Raw genomic sequence first — 25630 nt, 5'->3', positions numbered from 1 at the left:
CAAGTACTCTGAGTAGCTCAGCCTCAAACCATAGGTACTCTCTCAAGATAGTGCCTCACCATAGCTTTCCAAAATATGAGGAATGAAAAATTGTCTTGTCCCATGCTACCCTGCTATGCCAGGGTCCCACCAAATCCCCATACTGGATTTAAAGCTTACAGTAAGTGTGGGCTTGTCCCAAAGCTAGATCTACTGGTCTGTCACCAAAGTTACTTAATTTACCTCCCCCAGGGTAGCTGGGCTGGAACTGCAAACTATTTCTTAATTTACTCTGTCGCCTTTTTCTTTCATCATGCTTTTTAGCTGTCCTGTCCCTCTTTTATGGGCCTCATGGTCTTCCTCTCTTTTTCTCTTCTGAATATAATCTCTTCTTTGTAATTCTGACTCTTCTTATTCACAAAATCACACAGAGAAAGTTTGTACTCCACAATCTTGACAGCCTAAGCCAGAAAAATTAAGAATTAATGCAAAATTATGAACTTATCAAGAAATATGTCTATATATTATATTACTTTGTGAGTTTTAAAATATATCCACTTTGTACAATATATCAGTAAAAGAATATTCATTCTTGTCAAAAATGGTAATTGAGAAAAAAGTGAACTTTCTTAATCAAATAGAGCAATGTATTTCAAAAGGATAAACAATGTACTTGAGAGTAAAGCATTGCAGGCATTACAATTAGTCAACTCTTACTGCTCCTTTCAAATTCTATCTAAACTTGGGCTGGCAGAGTATTTCAAGTGCAAAGCATATGCCTAGTGAAGCCCTGAGTTCAAACCCTAATACTGCAAGAAAAGAAAAGAAAATTCTAGCTAAACAACATAACAAAAATGAAAGAAGCTGCAAACATTTTCATAAGTATGCAACCAAAAGTATAATTATTTGCATGCTATGTAATCTATCTTTTCTGAAAAATACAAGATAAAAAAAGTTATCAGTGATACAACAAACTGTAGCTGGAGAAAAAAAGAATGTTTTAGAATAGAACAAAAAATAAGAAAACTTTCATTTTATCTGGAGTAATCATTTAAAACAGATTATTCAATTGTATTATTCAAAAAACAATATAAAAATTTGTTCATAATGTTAGTTAGCATAATATTAGAATAGCATATTTAACAAAAAAGAGAACCATACACTGAAGAAACATCTAGTACTTTACGCAGATGAACACTGACAAAATAGAAATTTATAATTTTGGTTTTCAAACATGAATATTATCAGTATTTCAGTTTACCATGTTCTCCAAATTGATATATAAAAGTGAAACAATTTAGTTTTAGATGTAAATGAAATTATTTAGAGCACAAAAAAGTAATTATGAGAATTAAAAACACAAGAAACTGGCAATTATACAAAAGAATAATTAAGGAGGATTTACATCAATTTCCCAGAAAATAAGAGGAATAATTAACAAATAAGACTGCATCAAATTAAAAAATTTCTGCACATTAAAAGAAACAGTTACCAGAATCAAGAGATGACCCACAAGATGGGAGAAAAACTTCACCAGCTATTTGACTGATAATGGAATAATATACACAATATATAAAGGGCTCAAAAACTAAACAGAAAAAGAATAATACAATTAATAAGTAGACAATTAAATTGGATGATTCTTAAGGAAGAAATACAAATGGTTAATAAATACATGTAGAGATGTTCAATACCCTTAGCCATAAAGGAAATGCAAATAGAAACTACCCTTAGATTCCATATCACCCCAGTCAGATTGGCAAACACCAGGAAAACAAACAACAAATACTGGTGAGAAAGAATCCCTAATACACTGTTACAGGGAATGTAAACTAATGCAACCACTATGAAAATAAGTGTGGAGATCCCTCAAAAAGCTAACAATAGACCTACCTTATGACCCCACCATACCACTTTTGGGCATATAGCTAAAGGAACATAAGTCAATATGTAAGATAATAAGGTGCATACTCATATTGTTGCAGCTCTCTTCACAATAGCCAAACTGTGGAAACAGCCAAGATGCCCAACAACTGATTAATATAATAATTATTACATACAATATTTTCTTTATTCATATATGTGCATATATACATAAATATATACTATGGGATACCACTTAGCCATATGGAAAATGAAATTATGTCATTTTAAGGAAAATGGATGAAACTGATTTGAATTAGCATAAATTAATAATAAAAGGGAATTTGATTTTGATAATTCATACATGCACATAATGTACCTTGAACATGCTCTCCTCTCCTTCAGGAGGAAGGAGAGGGGAAGGAAAGGGTACTGAAGGGTAAAGAAGCTTGAGGTACACAAGCTTCTTTATACTACATATGTACATATGAAGATAACATAATGAAACCCACCAAACACCATTTGAAGAGGGGAGGGGAGGAATAAGGGAATGGAAATATAATGGAGAGGGTGAGCATGTTGTTCAAGACACAGTGTACTCATTTTGGGAATTATCACAATCAAATCCTCTCATAATATTAATGTATACTAATTCAAAATAAAATAAAATACACAAGTTACACAAACAGGCAAGTCATGATTCAGAAACACACATGGCCAATAAATGCACAGAAATATATATCCAACCTCACTAATTATCAAATAAATATAATTTAAAATAACAGTGGGACAGGTATTCTAATCTACTATTTTGGTAAATACTTAAGGAGTAGAAATATCTAATATTTTGTGCATGTATGTTAAAAAATGAGCAACCTTTCATATGCTAATATTATCATTATCAATTGATATGGTCCTGAAAAGAAATACATAGTGAAATTCTTAGAAACAAATGTCCATTTCATTTAAAAATTCCACTTCTGAAATTTTATCCTAAAGAAGAGAAAGTATACACAAATGTTTTACTAACATGTACAATGTAATTTTTAATAGTGAAAGCTTTAAAGTGACCTAAACTGATAAAGATTTGCTAAATAAATTATGATACATTACTAAGCATACTTCTGTTAACTCTTCATATATATATACATATTTGAAACAGAACATATCTATGATGTGATTTAATGAAAATAGTATGTGAGTATGCATAGCATGATCCAATATAGCTAAAATTAATATATATACTTACATGCCTTAGCTATATTTAGAAATAATGAAAAAAACTCATACATCAAAATGTTAATAGTAATTTTTTGTTGTTGTTGTTTAAACTGGAAAATTTATTTGCTCAGTACACGAAATAGGATGCAAGCACTGAAATGACAAACATACAGAAATATGTAGATCAATATAAAACAGTAATTTAGTTTAAATGATGGGAAATCTCTATAGTGTTACAACAACATACTCCCAAGAAGAATTTATTCTTTAGTTAATTACACATTTCAATAAAATAAAGGGTAATGGATTAAGTGAAAGACAACTTGTGAATTTTCCTAAAAAATACAACTCTAACTCTATTAATCCATGCCAGTGAAACACTGTAGCTAAAATTTACAAGTAAGACAAAAAGAGATTAAACATAGTCACCTTTTTTGCTAGAACAGTCTAGACGAAAATGGTTACCAGAAATACAGCAGGCAAACCGATAAACTGATCTAGAACATAGTGTACTAAATTTCAGGCTCAAAGTGTGCTAAATGTTCATCGTTAGTATAGCACATTTTGGTACATGGTGTGGTTCAATGCCAAGACAGATTACAATCTGTTACAGAAATACATAGATGACAGATGCTTTTTTATTATTTGAATATACAAATATATATATATATATATACATGTACATAGATGTATGTATTTTTTAAAAGTTAGGTCTACTGTCACATACAAAAAAAGATTTCCTCAGGAAGAAATTATAGGACATAGTCTGGGGTGCACCTGGTAATATGAGGCTCTCCACAATGAGGTACTGGGTCAGACAGAAGAAAAGAATATTTAAAAGTTTCATCTAATTCCATGATAGCAGTCTGGATCCCATAAGCAACCCAACTGAGTGCACTAAAAATGGGAACCATATTCCAATTGTGGTACCAATGGTATCCCTCCATTACAAGCTGGTGAGGATGAGAAACCAGTGTGAGACCACTGGCATGGTTAAGTGTTTCAGAAATGTCTTGTCCAAATTTGTAGCCAGCACCACGTGGCAAAATTCCCTACCCACCATGATCATCTGGATCTGACCATAAAAGATCACACACTGGTTTCTCATGTGGAACTTCTTGTAAATGACTTAGGTCTTCTATATGATCCATTGTGTCTATGCATCCATGAAGAGAGGCCACCATGAAAGCCGAAGTGGGAGATAATCAAATAGATCTGTAAAGTGTGTCCACACATTGGCATTTCCATACTCTCATAGACATTAATCATAAAAACCATGTATTTGGGTAATTTGTCGGCTTTCATGATTTCCTTTTAATATTGTAATGAGTTCCAAGATAACTCACCTTTAATTCTACAAGAAGAGTCACAGTCAGCACGGAATAATAACCTGTGTCTACATAGTCATCCATGAATAGATCATATCTGGAGATTTCCCACCAATTCTGAAGAGTTCCACAAGGTCATGAAATTGGTCGTGTACATCTCCACAGAGGGTAACAGGACAACGAACTTCGTGCACGTTTCATTCCTTAGTTAAAATCTCCTTAGCCTTTTCGCACAGCATCAGCACTTAGTTCTGGTTCAGCTGGCTACACCAGGTCCAGATCCTCGGTAAACACCTTGTTATCTCCAGATCCCGCCGCCAGCTCCCAGCCAGACGCCGAGGAGCCGCAGATAGTGCTGGAGCCCTGCGCCCTGTTCCAGCCAGGCCTCCCGGAGACCTTGGCCCACCCAGGGGTCGGGGAGGCATGCGAGGGGGGGAGCACAGCACGAAGCCTCAGCTCAGCTTGGACTGAGGATGGCCTCCCGTGGCCTCGCCTGCCGCCCCACCTCTCTCACCTTAATAGTGATTTTTCCCCATGTGATGAAACTTTTTGTTAATTTTATTCATCTATATATTCTTTCTAATAAGAATTAAAAAACTGAAATTCTAAAGAAATCTTCCATTATAGATGGATTAATTTTTTTTACATTTTTCATTCTTTGATATTATGGACATTGTCTTGTTAATAATCTGTCATTTCTAATATCCTTAAAAATAGAAACTTAGACAAATTCCTGGATATTAAAAAAAAAACCTCAAAAACGTGGTTTTTTTTTTTTTTACAATTTTAATGTTATTTGTAAAGCTGTTGAACTATTGATTATACCAATGGCTTACTTAGCTTCCCACAATTAGTAAATAAACGTTGAGCGATAATGTGGGTGTAAGTATATGCTGATTTCTGAAAGTTGTAGTATTGGTGGGAAAATGTCAGAAAACAACTTGACACACTACTTTTTTTATAAAAAAAAAAACAACAGGAAGCTGAAAGAAATAAGCGCCAAGTAGACTATCTCTTAAAAGAAGGGATGGAATTCTTATATAAAAGTGGAGAGAACAAATCAACAGTGGAAAGCAATATTGATAAAACAAAATCTAAAGGTGAACTTTCAGAAACTGTACCGTTGGAGGGAGAAACAAGTACAGCATTCGTTTCTGATTCAGGAAAACAAAAGACAAACGCACAGGTAAGAAAATAATCTAAATAGATAGTGGTACATGCTGCAGTGAATTGCATATTATTATTTACTTCGTTTGTATATGTTAATGTTTTTACTTGTTCAAATTATTGCTTTTTACCTTCTAAATTTATCAAACTGTAAATTAACTATTAATTTTGAATGATCATTAAAACAGTTGAGATTTGAAAGCAGGAAGAAAATAGGGCTTCAAAGACTAAAAATGTTTTGCTATAAATAAATAAAATAAAATATAAATTCAAAATTTTATTTAAAACTTCTATTTTTGTTTCTGTTGTGCAGTGCATTCAGAAGCTTTCTTCTTTTTTCTCCAAAGCTTTCTGGAACTTTCTTCAGGCTTTGTCAGATTTTATCCTTTCCTCGGATCCAAGCCTCATCTTTAGTCCCTAGGCTATGGCACATTCTTCCACAATACACATGCACACTAATGTATATGTTTATGAGTTAACTATACTAAAGTTTAAGTTCATTAGCATGCTATGACTTAACTTTTTCCTCTAACTAGAGAGATACTATGGGCATAAATTATACTGATTGTTGAAGGTTGTAGGATTGATGGGAAAATGTCACAGAAAACAAAGCTTGGCACACAACTTTCTTATGAGATGAAACTGAAAGAAATAAACATCACTTTAGAAGCAAGGAGAAAAGAGAGAGATGGAAGAAAGAGAGAGAGGGAAAGAGGGGGAGGGAGAGAGAAAGGGAAAGAGGAGGAGGGAGAGAGAGAAGGAAAGGGGGAGTGAGAGAGAGAGAACAAGAGACAGGCAGACAGAAATGCCCAATCTTAGTAATAACATCCCATAATTTTTGCAATATCTTGTAACATTAGAAGATTTTCACCTTCCCGTAATAAAAACAGTCACTAGGACCAGACCACATGTAAGGAAGGACATATCATTTGCAGGAATCCAGGCAGGGATCATCAAGAGCCCTTTTGGAGTAGATTGATGTCAGATTATGAAAACCTCTAAATTGAGTGCTAAATTAAGCAGTTTGGTCTTCAATATTCAGAAAAGAAAGAACCACTGAATGTTTTGGGGTAAAGCAATAACACATAAAATCTGTTTTGAAGGAAAATAACTATGGGAATAAGTAAGGCATGGGGATTATTCTCCTTTATTGATTTCATAGTTTAAAAGGACTTTGTGTATACTATAAATACAACTTCATTTCATTTTTTTTACTAACACATCACTCTAGGGTACTATAAGCTTATGACATTGTTACTATCGAGATTAATCTTTCTTTTTCTGAGGGAAGAATCTCCCAGAGCTACTTAAGTATCACAAGATGCCAGTTTATTGTCCTGTGCTATTTTGGATAGAAACCTAACATCTAAAAAGATTAAAGGAAAACTATTTGGATCTGTACTACTGGACACTATGTTATATTACACAAAAATTCTGTCATATATTTCTTAATGAATGTTAAAAAAAAGTACATTTTTAAGGTTTTTAGTAGAAGGAGCAGTCTTTTTAAATTAGGAACTAAACATAATTATCTACAAACTTAATGATAGATAACAATTCCTTATAAGAATATAACTATTTTTGTATACTGAGAACGTTATGTAGATTTATATTATGTCATCTTTAGTTCTATGCTAGTTGTTTACTTAGGCTATATGAAAAGCCCAGGTGAAACACTGGGTGTCTCTTGTGATATGTATACACAAGATGTACGGTTCAAGTACAACACCTTATTTCTTCATGCTAATATTTCAAGGAAATTCAAGGTAAAGAGAGACAACAGAATCTTTACAATCATACACATGACTTACTGTGCCACACTGAGCACTGAGCATAAACATCCAGCTATTGGAAAAAAATACAGAGGACAAACATGAGTGATTTTCATTGACTAAGCCAGACTGGTACATGTCATTTTCTCTCAACTTTCTTTTGCCACATTTAACTGCAGGGGGGGACCTTGAAAAATGTAGACTAGCAATGTACCTAAGAAGAAAACAAAATTAATTTGGTGAATATCCAGAAGTCTTTGATTCAGATGGGTAAAGATAAATCCAACTAATGTCTGTATAAAAATAAAACAAAGTACAATGAAATTCAGAACTGCAGCATAACAGTTATGCTATATGATAATGTTATTATTCATAAGACATGATCTATTAACAAAACTATACTTTTAAGGCCACAAGTCTCATAACATTTTTGATCATATACCTCTATAGACATATTTTGAGTATACAGTTCTCTAAATACTTTTAAATGTTTATAAATTACAAAAAAGCACTATCATGTTAGTAAATTGTGTGTATTAACTTATAAACACCTCAAAAAATATTTAAAAGGATTAGTAAAAATTAATTTAAAATAATGTTATCTTTCTAAAATTATAAAATATTCCTTGCTCTTAATTAAAAAATATGTAGTGTGGGTTTGGAATCTATTCTTCTATTATCTCTTTAAATGCCATTATATTATAATTTCTTAGTTTTTTAATATCTTACTCTTATATGATTGTCACATTATGAAAATTGTTTTTATTGATATTTTTATAACTGACTTAATATAAAGATTTCATATGCATATTTGGTATAGTTAAATTTAATATCATCTTAACCACAGATCCAAAATGAAACACCAATTGAAGAAAGGTAAAACAACTTTTAAATTTCTGTTCCAGCTTTTTATATTTTACAAATTCATATATCTAAGGGATCAAATAACCAAAATTAACCCAGTGTCTAAAAGTCCTTGATTTATATCTTTGATCACAGAATTGTACTCATATCTTTTAAACTAATTTTAATGTGTTTATTTACTGATTTATTTGAGCAAAAGTGAGACTTGAGCTCAGGGCCTCATGCTTGCTAGGCCATGCCCATAGGTGTTTTTTTTTTTCTTTTAGGCATCTTACAGGTAGGGTCTCACATTTTTACCCAGGGCTGGTCTCAGACTTCAGTCCTCCTGCCTGTGACTTCCTGCATATCTAGGATCACAGGCATGCACCAGCATGACTAGCTTATTTGTTAATGTGAGGTCCACTGACTTTTTCCTGGGCTGACTTTAAACTGTGATTCTCCAATCTCTGCCTTCTGAGTTAGCTAGGATTACAGGCATGAGCCACCATGTCTGACCTGAAATTAATTTTAAATAGAAAATGTTTGCAACTTTACATGTAAAAGACAGAAGAGTTTGAATGTGGCCAAAACTTTTTTCTAATTAAGTGAAAATTTTAAATTAAGAACCAGGACAAAAGCATAAAAAATTTTTTCTGAGAAGAGCAATCACATTTCCAGAGTGAGGAGCTTATCCTTATTTTGAATTTACTTATTATCAAAATGCTTGACCTAGACAAACAACTCACTTAAAAACATTTTTGTCTCATTTTGCTCAGTCACATAGGTATGTGCATATGAATGTACATAAATTATTTACTTTACTGATTCATCCAAACAAATTTTAGAGTTTTCAGTAGTGAGTCTATTTGATTATCATATTATAATTGATTTGCAAATCTATTTGGTCAAGAAATAGGAAATCTGAGGCAAATAGGTTAAAGGAACATCAAATTCTGTCAGTAAGACTTAGATTGTGTCTAGTGAAAATAAACTGTGTCAATATTTTCTTTTGGTCATTGACATGAGTTATTGAGGATTCCAGTTAAATTTACATGAGACCCTTATTTGTTCCTTATACATATCCTAATGTCTAAAATGTTGGCTTTGATTATTATGCAGAAATGACAAAAATTACCTACCAGCATTCATTTTTGTGTTGCATTACCATATTTACTATTTCTAGACTACATACTCAGGTGAATTAACAAGTATTAAGCAATACACATAGTGAGTAATGGCCACAAATTTTGAAAAGTTCCATTTTTAATGTTTGTGATTATATTTTAAAAGTATACATTTTTTAATAAAGAGAAAATTAAACTTTGGTTTACTTTTTCTCAGCAAAAGTGGATTTCTTCTAACTTTTTCCTTTATGTTTTATGTATGTTTGGTCAGCATTATAAATATTTGTGAGATCATAAAAAAATCAATAATTATCTTCAATTTTCATAGAAATTTAACCATCTTATGAATTATGTAGAAATGGAAATAAAACAAAATACTCTTATATTTACTCTCAGACTACAGAAGACAATAGTATATTACTATAGCTTTTTCATAGAAACATGATAAAGAAAAGGGTTGGAAAATGCTGGAAAGCAAATAAATTATGTCTTGAAGAAAATGAAGTAGTAACTTTTGATATGAGTTTTGTAAACTGAAGATTTGGTTGTTGTTGATGAACTTGATGGACTACTTTGGTGCACCTCAGAAAGAGAAATACTGAAATATTTAAAAGAGCCTCTCTAGTCTTAAGAAGTACATAAGCACTGGCCTCAGTAACCTTCCACAGACCTGTGGAAAAAACTTTAAGAGGGGTTATGATAGTGTTACTTTGGGGCATTAATCCAGCCTGCTCCCATTCTATTTTACTGATAAATCACATGTGACAGTTAAAATGTGGTAATCTGAAGAAGAATTCAATGAGGAACAATGGACTGAAGCTGAGAGGGAGTATAAAATATCAACATCAGAAAAAATTATAGAAATAATATCAAAAATGTCTCTTAAATTGTTTTTCCCCCTAGAAATGCTGAATTACATAATGTTCTCTAACTTCAGGAAGATTATTTTAACTTATTTCTATTCAATTTAGCTCTTATGAGAAATCATTAACTAGCTATCTATGCTACAAAGGCACTGTGCTAGATTTTACAAGGTATAAAAGTGTGAAAATTATGTGGTCATTGTCCTCAATGAATTAATCATCTAATAAAGCAGACAAGACAATTTTATAAAAAAAGAAGTATGTAATACAGAAGATGAATTCTACAAGAATTTACTTATGCATGAAAAAAGGAATTATTATATCTACCTATATTGAGAAATATATTAACATTTAACTTAAGAAAGAATTGCATAATATTTTATGAGAAAGGAGTTTCCAGGTGAACATAACTTTATTTTGAGGCCAAGGTGAGTGTGTTTAGAAACTGCATAGTGTGCCCAGGGAAAGGCCAGGAGTTTATTTTGTTTGGAGTCTAGACTAATGACAGTAATGGGGAATATTACATGAAATAGGTTATTTTGTTTGGAGTCTAGACTAATGACAGTAATGGGGAATATTACATGAAATAGGTCCTATGGAACTGCTCATAACAGCTTTATTTTGAATATTGCTAAATATAATAAAAATTCAAACTATTAAGCACATGGCACAATATTGTTTACCAACCTTCATTTTGGGTTACTTCTTAGATCCTAATAATTTCTGAAATACTTTGGAAGTCTCCCAACCTTCACAGAGTGAATGAGAGTGAAGTAAGGAGATCCCACCTGAGCAGACGCATGGTATTGCTTACATTAAAGTACATTCTTTGGCACCTTGCAGCATTGAGCCATTTATTTGGGCTTAGGGAATACATTAGTGACAAATATTTAATCAAGAAATAGAATTTAATCATTTACTGTTTCATACAATATGTGTTGCTAGATTTTCCTAAATATTTTATAGTATTGAAATTCACACCTCTAAGGAATTAAAATGCTAGGTTTTATACATGCTCATTTTCTTCTACAGATTAAATAACTAGCTGTTAACTTTACTCATTCATTTATTAAAGTCATTCATCCAACAAATATGATCTCCACGGGATAGTACTATTCTAGGAATAGGATTGTATTGATTAGTAATGCAAATAAGATCAATTATCTTGCTGTGCTTACATTTTAATAGGAGAGGCAATAAACAAAAACAGGGAGGATATAAGGAAAGGATATGAAAGGGTGAATATGGTGGAAATATTATGTACACATGTATAAAAATAGAAAAATAATATCTGTTGAAACTATTCTAAGAATGGGGGAAGGGAGGATAAAGGAAAATGATGAAGGAAGTAAATTTAACTAAGGTATATTGTAAGCACTTTTGTAACTATCACAGCATACCCCCAGTACAATAATAATATGATAATTAAATAACAAAATCAATGGAACAAGATAATTATAGAGTGATAAGAGAAAATAATTTTTTAAAAACCCTATTTAATAAAGAGAGAAAGATAAGTTAGATTGAGTAGCTAAATTAGGTATCATCTATTAAGAAAGTGATTAAAGCAAATCTTTTAAAATATATAATTTTTCCCAATTTTATCAAATAATTAAGTGGATTTTATAAAGGAAACTTAATCTCATGAGCAGTTAGGATACTGTATCCCCTGAGCTGATCTTATCCTTGGACCAAGCACCTCTGGATTCACTATGGAAAGTGTTCCAGAGTGTCCCTCTTCACAATCCACTTTAGAAAATTCCAGGGGAATTGGAAGAGAATACAGAATTCCTGATTACAATGTAACATGTAACCATGAGAGTTTCTTTATTTGGATAATTTCATTGTTTGAAAAAAAAGGAAGAAATAGGCACTTTGCACACCAGCACAGCTGGTGTTAATGAAAGAAAATTTCCTTTGGAAAGTCCCTGGTGAACCAGTTCTCCACCAAGCTAACAAAGAAGGAAGGGAGAGAGTCACCAGGACCATCCAGAGAAATAGATTTGCCTCTCCCCTGCCCTTCCTTTGGTCCTAGGGTCTCATGCTGTTACCTGTTTATGAGTGAGCCAATCTCTACAACATTTCCTGGGAGAAGTAAGGGTATCAGGTAGGCAAAGTGCAGAACCAACATCTAAATAAACTCATCTTATGAACTCCACTTTCTGGCTAGCCACAGAAGTCTGCTTTGGAATGTCTGCTCAATGTCTGGAATATGGAAGAGGAAGTCAGTTGTCACCTCTCTTGATAGCCTCTCCAACCAATTCCTAAACACTTTCACACCTGACAAATGTATCTATTATTCCTCCATGGAAAAGTAAATTTAACAGACTCCAGACTCTCTAGAGTTACCATTTGCTGTCATAAGTTATCTGAAGGATCAGAAAAGGATGTCTGCAGAAACCACTAGTGCAAAGACAGTGTCTATGTATTTTTAAATTAGGAATCATTAATAGTATAAGGAAGTTTTATTGTGAAAATTCCACAGACGTGTACAGTATATTTTGAACAAGTTCACCCCTTCTATATTCCCTTAAGTCTTCTCTTCCTTCCACTGCTTCAAACAGTATTTTGTAAGTTTCCTGTGGCTGTCTTTGTGTGTGTGTGTGTGTGTGTGTGTGTGTGTGTGTGTGTGCAACATACTCTACCCCTCCCGCTGATTCCTCTCTGACAGTTCTCCTTTTATACTCATGCCCCATTTCATCATTTTACACCTGGATTCTATATATGGGCAAAATATGTGAGATTTGTCTTTTTTATATTGGCTTATTTAAGTCCAGTTAAATAATCTCTAGTTCCATACATTTCTCTGCAAATATCCTAACTTCATTCTTCTTTATGGCTGAATAATACTCCATCATGTATATACCACATTTTATTTATACATTCATCAGTTGTTGCATATCTATGTTGATTCCACAGCTTGGCTATTGTATATAGTGCTGCAATGAATATGGGTGTCTCTCTTGTATATTGACTTAAACTTCTTTGGATATATACCCAAAAGTGGTACAGCAGGGTCATAATACATCTATTGTTAGCTTCTTTAATGGAATTCTGTACTGATTTCCATAGAGGTTGCACTAGCATACATTCTCAGCAAGTTTGTATGCAGGTTCCTTTTCCCCACATCCTGCAAACGATAAGGACCTTCTCCCAGGTCCCTGCTGATCCACAGGCTGTTGTTCAGGCTGATTTAGAGGTTGCATGCTGTGCTCTGCATTTATGAGCACTCTCCTTCTGACACTTCAGTCTGCATCACTGCCATGATTTCCTAGATGAAGCTGTGACTGGTAGAGGTGCTCAGCTAGACCTCAGGGCTATCTTTGATCTCATGGGAATTTCTTCCACTTCGTTGGTATGGAAAGGCCCACTGCCTATAGTTTCTCTCACTAGTTCTTTTTTTCTGCCTTAAAGTCAATGCATAATACCACACTGAAAGGGTCCACAGATCTATGTTTATCTATAGCTACTAGCAGGCTCATGGGATATTGATGAAATCAAATCTCTTTTGCCACCAGCACTAACTTCCTTAGCAATTCTGTAGGAGATTGGGTATGAGAATAGCTGTTCAAGAAGGTGAGTGCATGAAAATAGATGCTGGGTGATGTCACTAGGCCAATATCTTGCCTGAATCTCTCAGAGTTCATGTTTTTAAATGAGCAATATATTGTGTTTTCATGCATTAAAGTCAAAGCAAAGGGTGTAAAAAAGAAGAACATATTATTCCTCTTGAAATGATCTTTTTCTCTTTAGTCCTAACCCAGAGTCACTTTAGGATTCACCCATGATGAAGGGGCCCTTTCAGGATATGACAACCAATGACTTGTGAACCACGAGGGAAAGTTGGACTGACAAGCACTTTGGAAATGGGTTTCAAAGAGGATGTCTTAGACAGCAAGTAGCATAAGGGTCATGGATGACTGTGTATTTCAAAACATTCCTTATTGACAATTCTATACCTTCATGGTGTTATGAATTTGAACAGGAACCCAGGACTAAAGTATAGATTATACATTCTTGATTGAATTTAAGTCACATATTTTCCTTTAAATGCAGTTCCTTCTCTTGGCATATGCACATTAAAATTAAGGCTTGAGTTGTTATTAAGTTATTCTTATTTCACTGGGCAGGGGATACCTCAAAAAATGTGTATATTTAAGCATTCTTTCTTAGGTGGCCTGATTGGCCTGGCCATGTAACTAGGCCATTGGCAATGGCTTATGAATCTTTGCAAGTTTAATTTAGTCAGTCTGAGGCAATTGTGCTGTATGGACATGAAAAATAATTGAAATTCACCCAATTTTGAAGAGTATCCACGGCCATGCAATCTCAACAATCTACCATCAGTATGGGAAACAAAGGCATCACTTCTTATTTTATGACCTTTGAGAAAGGAGTTTTCATCAGTGAACCATACTTTCTTCTCAGGTGATGGATCTTTCAGGCAAAAGCCTTACCTAGTCAATGATTTCCTTAAAACAGCAGAGAGATATCTCTGTATCCAATGACTGTGAAGCCACGTTTTATGAATTTGGCCAAACTTTATGGGCCACAATTGGCTATTGATTAGATGTTCTAGGTCTCCCTTTAAAAAATATTTTCTTGGGCTTATATTTTAGCTTAGAAAAGACTCATCCTGTAATAGCAATGTTTGGTTAAGAGTAAAAAACTGCTCCATTAGGTTTGGAAGTTGGCTGGCAGCCACCTCCCAAAGAACATGTGCCACTCATCAATAGGAGGAAGTCATTGAGTCCAAAGATACAGGAGCTGACAAATAACTTAAAGTATTGTTGCCCAAATCTTTAGTCAGCACAAGGGTACTTATGGGTTCCTGTAATCCATAAGTCTGAAAGATATGGCATATCTAAAGTTAAAACTTGTTTTAATGATGCCTGAACTTTTCATGTAAAGGCTTCCACTTAAAAATAGTTACATTGATATAGATGCCTTGAAAACTTGGATGTGTAATGTGATATTATGACTTTCCTATAGCCTTTTTTTGTTTTGGGGTTGAGCCAATAAGTTGTGTCTTTTTGATGATGTCTAAATGATAACCCATTCTCCTCCAAATTCATTAGGATGACAGAGCCCTAGATTATATTTTAATTCAAAGTTATCTTTTATCAAATATGCCTAGCAAGCATGCCTTTTCAGTACTAATATCAGCAGTATAATAGAATGCTTGCATATTTTCAGTCTGTTCACGTAGGTTTTGTCCCACCCATTGAAAATGTATGACAGGATATCAGATATTCTCAAGCAAGACTAGCTGCATACTTGTATCAGTGATAGCAAATTTTTTCATAGTTTGTATATTAGATACTGAGATGTGAGATAGAGCTAGTCAGATTTGCACTACATCACATCCATGCATCCTTGCATTTTCTTGGGAAAATATTTTTGACCCTCACCATATGCAATATTATTGAGTGATCTTTCCAGTCCAGACAGTTCTTCACCATATACTTGGCCATTAATTGTAGAAGTGACCAACAGAGTAGTTATCCAGCATGACTGTGTACCTGTTCTGAGTTTTATAATTCAAAACTCCCATATCAATGATGTAATTTGAGAAAAAGCAAACAGTATAGGATAGAGTACAAAAATAGTATCTCTGTGTGTCATGGCTCCTCAAAACCAGTCCCATCACTGGTAAGGAGATTTACAGGACTCATCACATAGTTATTGCAATGATGATTATTTCTTACAAAGAAAGTATACAAAGCATGCTTTGCATGGGGAAAAATCCAGGAAAAAAATGTGCAATATTCCAAGACTCGTCTCCTAGTGAAGTCACACACTGATATTCTTAACTAAGTCAATTAATTCTTAATCGACTTGTGACAATGCACATGGAATGTGTGCTAGAGATTGAGGTACCAGAAGTTTTACTTCGGGCTGGTCAGGTAGTACTCTATGATGACCAAGTTCCAAAATTCCAGAGCCCCAGAAGGAAAGCAGGTAATATACATAAAGTTCATTATTTGTTCAATTTAGGCACATTGATTAACCCATATCATTTTGGGAAATAGTGGAAACCCTTCAAAAATCAAAGTTCCCAGGTATCAGCTAAGACCCTTTCTTGTAATCAGGCCTAACCAATCTTAGGCTAGATTTATTCAGTCTTTTACATAGTACAGCCTTTTGCACATGGCCAAGACATTCTTACAGCAAAATTATTATCATTAGGACCCCATACTGTAGGTGAGATGAATGTGCACTATTGGTCTCAGTTATTCCCTATAGGAGTCCTGGAATTAGTTAATTAAAAGAAGTCATATTAGCCATAACATAGAAAGCCAAGTGACTCTCTCCCTCATTTTTCCTGTGGACTCTTTCTATCTAGCTGGAGGCACCAATTCATGTAGAAAACAACTCTGACCAATAGGTTGAAGCTGACCAGGGTTGAAGAAGCATCATGACAGCTGAGGAACACATAGGAGAAGTGTGGTTCCAGAAAGCGCATGTGGTACCCCTGGAAATAAAGGCTTTACCATTGCTAGCATGTTAACAGAGTCTAGATGGTCTCGCACTATGACGTCTCTCACCTTTAAGCTTCCTGTCCCATCCACTGGATTTCATTGAACTCTTTGCTTTATAAGGACCTCCTTAAGTCAATCAGTTCTGTTTTTTTCTTGTTAATGACAATTTCATCTGACTGGCAAGTATAGATAACAGTTGCAAATGTTCTGGAGACAAAGTATGGGAGCTGGGCCACCCCCTGCTCTCCCTTAAACCCCCTGTATCTTGAACTCAGCCATCACTTTGAATTCAAACTGCTTGCAGCAGCTCAGAAAGGGAACAAAGGAAGCTTCCTAATGGAAAGACATGGGAACTTCCCAGAACATATCTGAAAAACGTAGCTGATCAGTGCCTCCTTCCACTCCAGGTCCTCTAAGGTGCTGAGATTTTGTTTTTTTCTGAGATGTTATAAGATCAAGGACCCAATGAAGTAAGCAAAGCCCTAATTTTTTTCCAAGTCATACTCTATTTTCATCTAAATCCTCTCATTATAAGAGTTCTATGCAAGAAGTATAAAATCATTTTATATAAAAACATTTTAGATAACTTAATTGGAAAGACAGATCGTGTTCAGGAATTTGTCAAGACAAAAACATGGATTTTCAAAATGGGTTTATATGTCTTCCATTCCTTTTGTGCCAATCATTTTTCTAATGAGTAGCATAGCAAAGATTTAAGTCTTTCTTAGAGCAGTTGTATTTAATAATCATACTGGCATAGTAAGGTTTATGTGCCAGTAGAAAGGTGAGGGAAGTAGACCCAGGTTATCAGTTCATTGTTGCAAATTGCAACTACTCTAGAAAGTCATATACAACAATCAATAGCAGTGGTACATCCCAGAAGAGTAGACTTCCTGACCCTTCAAGAATGGGTTGAGTGACCGCGTTCATCATGTTGTTCCCGCTCCAGTGTACCAAGGATCAAGGATCTACAAGTTAGGGATGCAATCAGTTTCAATATCACAAACATAGAATTTGTCAGCAGCTGGATTTCAGATGTTCCTATTGAAGAACTAGCCCTTTTCTATAGACATTTGTGGGTGACATAGACATTTCAGTCTACATCCACATTTTTAAAGTTTACTGCCCCAACAGGTCTAAACCTGAACCTTGGTTATTGAGGTTATGCATACTTTCTATTTGTTCAACATAGTACATAGAGGACAGTATCAGGTTTCATCCAAGTCTGGTCTAGGCAATTAGAATCTGTGATTTATATTTCAAATAAAGTTATGAATTCTTTCCTCCTTTCTTCCTCCCTTCCTTTTTCCCTCATTTCTGCCCTTTATTCCTTCCTCTCTCCCTTCCTTCCTTCCATCCTTCCTTACTTTCTTTCAACCAGTAGCAAAGCCAAAATGCTATAGAGGCAGAAGACCTGTTTCAAGTACAAGTTACAGCTAAAGCTTCCCCAAGCCTTTTTATTATTGCAAATCCAAATTGACACACCTGAAAATATGCACATTCTGTCAGAAAAATCATCATTCTCTAAATGCCAAGCATCTGATTTCATATGAGTTCATTAGCAACTAAATTTGCTCTTAAAATCTTCAAACAAATATTGCTATTTTGAAATTACATCTCTTTTCCCTATCATCTTCCTTTTTCTAGAGGTCTAATAGAACTCAATCAATTATAAATTATGAAGATGTGTTCTTTTATTAGTGTTCAAAGAACTTAGATTCCAAGTCACTCTTGGTGGCAAAATGTAAGCAAATTTATCCCATGAACCCAATTTATACCTGTTCCTGATCAAGATTATTCCTTTGCCACTCATTTAATTAAACATATATGATTTTGCATCAATTTTCATCACACATGCAGATATAATAGTTACAAAATGCAAAGCCATTAAACGGTGTTTTTTCCATATTCCTGTGAGTCAGGCTTATGATAATAAATCTCATTTCTGATGCCAACTGGGTTGGAGATTCCCAAAACCAATTCCACTTTCAGTGACCTGCTGGGAAGCACCCACATATCATAGAACATAGTCATTGTTCCTATGGTTTATTACAGAAAATAATACAAAGCAAAACTGCAAAGAGAAAAGGTACATAGGTTAAAGTCTGGGAAAAAATGGGTACAAGGATCCAAAAGTTCTCTCCCAATGGAAACATGTAGGACATTCTTAATTACCCCAGCAGCAAATTGTGAAATGATTTCTATTAGGGAAACTAAAAGACTCAGTCTTGGAGTCCTAAGACACATTTTATGCTTACCGTGAACCAAAAATATACACTCCCAGAAGGAAAGCAGATGTTCAGCATAAGCCATCTGTTTTTCACATTTAGGACACAGTGACCAACTCTAACCAACCAAGTCTGTAAATAGTAGAAATCCTGGCAAGATTCCAGATGCCAGCCAGCTGAAATTTTTAAGGATAAATGAATTAAAAAAATAATTCATGGATTTATAGAATTTGGAGTGCAGGGAAAATAGGTGACACTGGAATTGTGAGACTTCCTAATAAGGGGGAAATAGATGTATTGGAAAAAGAACATCTGGAAGGAGATCACATTCCACTATTGCAGGTGTTATTGAAAGACCTTAAAAGTCTCTGCCAAGTTACCAAGTAGGGAAGAGGTCTACCATCTGAGTCCATTCAGGAGAAAACATGTTTATCATACCCATCAATCAATAATCTGAGGTTTTTCTAGTGTTATAATACTTTTGTGTCATATAATTTTTATATAATTTAAATACTATTTTTAATTATTTCAATAATAGCATCATTAGAGCTAAATGGATAGTCAACATTGTCAGTGTAGAATTACTTGCACATTGACAGGGGCTGGGCATGCTGATGAACACCTGTAATACCAGCTACTTGGGAGACAGAGATAGGAGGATCATATTTTGACGCCAGCCTGGATAAAAGATAGTGAGACCCAATCCCAAGAACAAGCTGGCTATGATGGTATACACCTATAAATCCCAGCTGCTTTGGAGATGCAGGTAGGAGGATCAGGGTCTCAGGTGAGTCTAGGAAAAAGTGTGATATCTTTTCTGAAAAAAATCAAATGAAAGACTAAAAGAACTAGGGTATGGCTCAAGTGGCAAAGCACTTCCTTAGCAAGAATGAGGCACTGAATCCTATTCATAGTACCACCAAAAATTATTTACACATTTACAACCTATTTGTTAGTAGTCCATTACCCTTATTTTCTCCAGGTAAAATTTCAAATTATTTTAACTTGTTTGTTTCTAGTATTTAAATAATGTTAGATTTTTAGTAAACTTTTCAAATACTTTGTTTCTCTTTAATTGAAGAGCCTAAAACTAGTTACTCTTAAGATTTTGACCAATGACCCAACAACATTTGTAATTTTCTAAAACTATCAAAATATTTATAACTTTTCACTTTGTATTTCTTATATGAAAATGTTCTATAAAATTCCTTTTTAGAATCATTTTAGGTTATGGGCAGTATATTGCATACTTTGAGTCCTAGATCTTTTTGTTTTCCTTGTATGTAGGGATGCATTCCACATCTTATATTACTATAGATAATACCAACATCATTCATCTATATTTGCATTGATAACTAAAAGTTTAGTGTATGCATCAATACTTGCAAAAAGAGTATTTTTCCTGAAGAGTTGTGGAAGGGGGTTGTGCTGACAGTTCAGAAAATGAATAGAATTAAGGAACGACCCTGACAAAGAAGGTCTTGGAAAGACTTAGGAGAAGGATGGAGGAGGACAAAGAGGAGAATGACAGTTTGGGCAATTTTTCATTTTGCCTAGATGACATGTACTGAGAGATTATGTGACCATGATGTATCATAGACATGATATATATATTACAGGTTTTACCTTCTCCAACTGTTTTCTTGGTTGTAAAAGGATACAATGCTCACACCTGCAGAATTAACAAATGCTTTTGGAGCAGAAAGTTTACTCTTTATGCTACTTCAGTAATGCTAAAAAGCATCATATAAATGTTGTAACATACTTGTATGAAAACTGTTAAGACAAAAGCTCATATTTATACTGTTATATTGTGGTATTTCAAATACAATGATGACTAGAAAGAAAGCTTAATCTAAAATGTATGAAGAATGACAAAAATTTGTAGATTTATAAACTATATTTCTATTCTTTTTACAATTTACCAAAGAAGATGGACAGTGCAAATCACTTGCATTATTATTATTATTATTATTATTATTATTATTATTATTTCTGAGTATGGGATACCATCATACTTTCACTTCTCTTCATACTACTTTATTGTTCATATAATCATTGTGGCTTTGAAAATATGTCTGTCTCCACTTATTAGAGATATCGGTTTGATTGATACAAGCTTAAATGCAGAACTTACATCATTTTTAGTACTTTTCATACCTTGATCCTTCAGCAGAAGTATCATGTTTATTATGCTGTGGTCCTTTATGGATGGAGAAGACAATGTAAGTGGGGAATGTCAGAGTGTAGGTACATTGTTGTAACGGAACATCGCACTAATATTTAAGGTCTTGCTATTGGGATTTTCTTTAATATTATGACAAAAATCATTTGCCTGTTTAGGACTAAATGGTTAATGATGTCCCCTAACAACCATTTCAAGAACTTTAAAAATATTTTGCTTCCTACTTATATCTATAAGTAGGCAGGCAAGGCAGTCTGTTTATAACTACAGGTATGCTAAATAAGCATCAGTTTACAGTATGTATTTGAACCTTTTATGCTTATGTAGTAGTCTTATGACAACAGTCCTCTAAGGTATGTCTTAAAAATGATCTCTAGAAGAGTATTAGACTTCATGATTAGTCATCTTAAATTAAAATAAATAATAAAACTATTAAATTATATTTAAGGATAAGATGATACCCTTAACAATTTAGGAGAGAAGCCACCTATTCTGTTTCTGTTTCTACTTTCCATTGAAATCTACTTTATAGCAGCACTAAGAAACCTGTCATCAATTACATCCTTTTGAACCACGCTTTTATCATCAGGAATGTCCACTTTATTCAGAGTTTGTAATTCAAACTCTGCTGCTAGAAATTCATCCTAAACTAACAAAAGCAGGATAGGTTTCCATAGTTATATTTAACTCTTTTTGATTCCGTAAGACCAAAATTCAAATTATTTTACAAACTTAGCAACAAAACTTATGCAAATTATATCAGCTAGAGTACTAGCTGTTTAAGATGAAGAACCATCAAACTGTTCTTTTTAGTTCATCAAACTCTTGAATGTTATGATTAGAAAACTTTATTAATTTTTTATAGAAAAATTAACTATGTAACCTAGAATGCTGGACAATCATAAACTGGGACTGTGTAGACAGACCATGACTGTTAGAAAATGAAAGAGGCATGGAAGAGGCAGAGAGACAGCTCAAACACCAGCACAGGGTTTATTGTTCAGTCAGGAGCCTTGTGGAGAGGGAAGCCAGGAAGAGAACTAAAGCCCATTGCCATATATAGGCTTGGGCTAGATACAGGGACTAGTGGAAAAGTACCAGGAAGGTCACTAAGGGATACCATTGCTGGGCAACCAAGAAAGATAAGTTGTAGTTAGGTCACTGTCTGCTCAACTGTCCTTGGCACCCATCTGGGGAGACAAAGGCTAACAACTCTCCCTTTGTCTGTCTTTGGGGTTGGGTAGGAAGTTTTTAGTAAGCCACCTGCAAGGGAGGAGGGGGTCTGGTCTTAACATGGCTGTCCTCACTGTTAACTCCAACAACGACATTTCATCACTCTAGTTCTGGATCCTGGAAAGCTGATGCTCTTCCAACTGGTGAAAAATACTTGCCTCTTCCCTTGAAGAAAACTAACTCAGAACCTGGAGTTGACTTGGTAAAAGACAGTGATCTTTCAGTGTCAAAACTACTATGGAGAGATTTTGGTTTTCATTCTGAAATGAAACTGGGGGAAATATTTTTGGAATAAATGTGACTAAAGAACAACCTCCAAACCACTGTGGCTCTACTTTGACTAATCAAATCTTTCTTGTTCTTGGCCTTGCACAGCTATTATGTTGGTGCATTTTTAATTAGTTACTTCTATTTATCTATTTTAAATCCCAGCAGAGGTATTACTGTCTTCAATTTGTTGTCTGAGATTTCATATTTGTATTGCCATTGATTAATGATTAATTACTTATTGCTTATTAAGTATCCATGAGAATTAAAGTGATTCTTCAACTATAACCTAATCTAATACCAGATGTTTTGTAATTCTAAAGCTCAGAGAAGAAAAGAGCTAGCTCTGCTGTTTCAGATCTTTCACAGATCTTCAAGTTTGAAGATAAATCAGCTACTTCAGAGAGTTCATATGCTATTTCAGTTCAAACATCTCCATCAGAGAACTATGATAAGTCATTTATATCAACATCATCCAGCAAAGAAGGACAAGATTCATTGTCTGTTGCAATGTCACCTCAGGGGAAAGAAACAGTGCCATTCACATCACTTCCTACTCTTCTTACCAAAGGAAAGTCACAGGTATGATATGGCATAATAACTTGAAATTTATTGATTTTCAGGTACTAAACTCTTTCATTGTGTGGAATAAATGCTAACTTAAAACATCAATATTTTCTTATTTCAAGTGAACAATATTTGTTTTTGAACGTACCTGTTTTGTATTTAGGATATTGAAAGTAGTATTTGACAAAACTTTTTTATTTTGCTTTGTTTTGTGGTACTGGGATTGAACTCAGGGCTTTGCACTTGCTAAGCATGTGCTCTATTCTTGAGTCATGCCTCCAGTCCTTTATGCTCTGGTTATTTTGGAGATAGGCTTTGCTTTTGGCCCAGGCTAGCCCGAACAATGACCCTTTAAGCTCTACCTAAGTAGTTAACCACCTTGCTCATTGTTACCTCTTTAATGAAATCCAATTCTTAATTTCTACTGTGCAATTAATTGGTATGAAAAGAAAAGTAAGTCAACTTTGCTTTTTAATACTTATCAGTCATACTCCTAAACTTTGAGTAAATAACCTTACTTGATATTTATCTCTTTAGCAACTTCATTTTATTCTTTTTTCAAAGTCTGTTTGTCAATTTCAGGTAATAGTAATAATTATTATTATTGGAGTGGGTACTTTTTAATACTTGCAGAAATTAAATTCATTCTACAATACTATAACATCATGCATATTATACTTACTGTTAATATTCAATAACATGTGGAGCATGCTCTAGACAGTATCTAGAAAGATAAGCAATCATTATAGTTGACAAAGGACACTGCAAGGAAAAAGGAACAGGTTACTAAGAGGCGGAAGTGGGTATCTACGTCACAATTTAAATGTGAAAACCCACTACCTTGTACAACAGCTGTACAACAGCCTCCAACTCTTGCCAATCCCCTTATGCCAAAGTAACCCAGAAAGACAAACAGCACTAAGAAAAATCTATGAATAGACCCCAGTGTTTTCCTAGCAGGTTTGCTCTAGGATTAGAAAAGCAATCTCCTCCCAGAGCACCTTGGTGCTTCCCTGAAGTGAGGATCCGCCCTATAGGAGAAGCCCTAAAGCAAAAGCGGTTTCTTGAACACCTCCACTGATTGAGGGCGGCTGCCTGGTACCTTCAGCAGGGTTGCTGCAAATACTCTCAGTACTCATTGTGTATTGCTTAACACCAAGTTGCATGGAGAAGACAGAAGATAATCTGAGACTTGACATTATTATTTCCTTTACTTCCTCTTACTGTCAACACTAGGAAGAATTATTTACATTTGATGTAGTTCACTGAGGACACGATGATAAGTCAAAAGAGCAAAATATGAGGACTGGTCCTGAACATGAACTAGAGTTTTGATGTCTGAACAAATCATTTAACTTATCAATATCTCAATTTCAGTATTTAAATTGGAGATCAAAATATCTGTCTTGTAGAATTACTAGAATATCTAGGATGATACGAGTGAAAAGTACCTAATAAGCTCTGTTGAACTGGCAAACTCTCATGCGTTCAGTCGATCGTGGGTGCCGTGCAGTTCCCATCACCTGCTTATAGAGTACTCACTGCGATCAGCTACGGTTCCGCTGCAGCTAGTGCAGGTCCACTACAACAACGTTCCACCCTGACACACCTTCAATTTTAACTTGAAAGACACATGTGATGTTTTATTTTATGTGTCAACTTGGCTGGATCAGTGTCCAGATATTTCATAAACACTATTCTGCATGTTTCTTTGAGGGTGTTTGAATAAGATTTCGTTTAAATTGTGGCTTTTTTGGAAAGCGGGTTTCTCTGCATAATGTGGGCCTCATCTGGACAGTCGAAGACTTGAATAGAACAAAACACTGACCTTCCTTGAATGACAAGGAATTTTTCCAGCAGCCGGCATTTGGACTTCAACTGTAACACTGGCACACTGGGTGTCCATGCCTGCCTACCCACCCTGCAGATTGTGCCAGCCTCCCTAATGGTGTGAGCCAATTCCTTAATAGAAATCTCACACAACCTTCTAGATCTGTGTGGAGAATCTTGAGCTAGTTCTGAGTTTTGGTACCAAGAAGTAGGGTGCTTCTGAAACAAATGTCTAAAAATGTGGAAATGGCTTTGGAAATAGGCAATGGGGAGAGGCTGGAAGAATTGTGGTACGGTCTAGGAAAAGCCTAGATTGCCTTGGCTATTTGTAGGGATATGGCTGTTAAAGGTGATTCTCAGGTGGAAATAAAGAACATGTCACTTGAAAAAAAATAAAAAAATAATCCTCCTATTTTAAGCTTCTTGCCAACACTAGGATGAAATGTGCATGCCACCATGCATGTTTTTTGTTTTTATTTTATCGTTTTTACTTTTACTCACATGTGTATACATTGTTTGCATGCCCAACATCTTTCTGTTGAGATGAGGTCTGCCCAGGCTAGCTTGGATACCTGCTCCTCCTGATCTCATCATTCCAAGCAGCTAGTATTATAGGCATAAACTCTAGGCTCCCTGCTTAAGGAAAGTTTTAGCTTATAAAAACTTCTAACTTGTATT

At 34.5% G+C, this 25630-nt stretch overlaps 1 protein-coding gene and 1 pseudogene across 1 annotated transcript in view; one reads left to right on the top strand and one right to left on the bottom strand.

Moving 5' to 3' along the window:
- The window catches only part of Ccdc7 (coiled-coil domain containing 7), a 137318-nt gene extending 112575 nt beyond the window's left edge, over window positions 1–24743 (top strand). Inside the window, exons 14-17 of the mRNA XM_074055399.1 lie at window positions 5371–5577; window positions 8178–8206; window positions 22879–23137; window positions 24615–24743. Of these exons, the coding sequence (XP_073911500.1) occupies window positions 5371–5577; window positions 8178–8206; window positions 22879–23137; window positions 24615–24743 (624 nt within the window). The remainder of the gene's footprint in view (window positions 1–5370; window positions 5578–8177; window positions 8207–22878; window positions 23138–24614) is intronic.
- On the bottom strand, window positions 3816–5046 carry LOC109702522 (serine/threonine-protein phosphatase 2A catalytic subunit beta isoform pseudogene; annotated as a pseudogene).
- Window positions 24744–25630: the final 887 nt, after the last annotated feature.

This window comes from Castor canadensis, chromosome 15 (assembly GCF_047511655.1).
Source record: "Castor canadensis chromosome 15, mCasCan1.hap1v2, whole genome shotgun sequence".
Lineage (NCBI taxonomy): Eukaryota > Metazoa > Chordata > Mammalia > Rodentia > Castoridae > Castor > Castor canadensis.
Note: the sequence above shows the minus strand (reverse complement) of the source record. Positions and strands in the feature narration are given on the sequence as shown.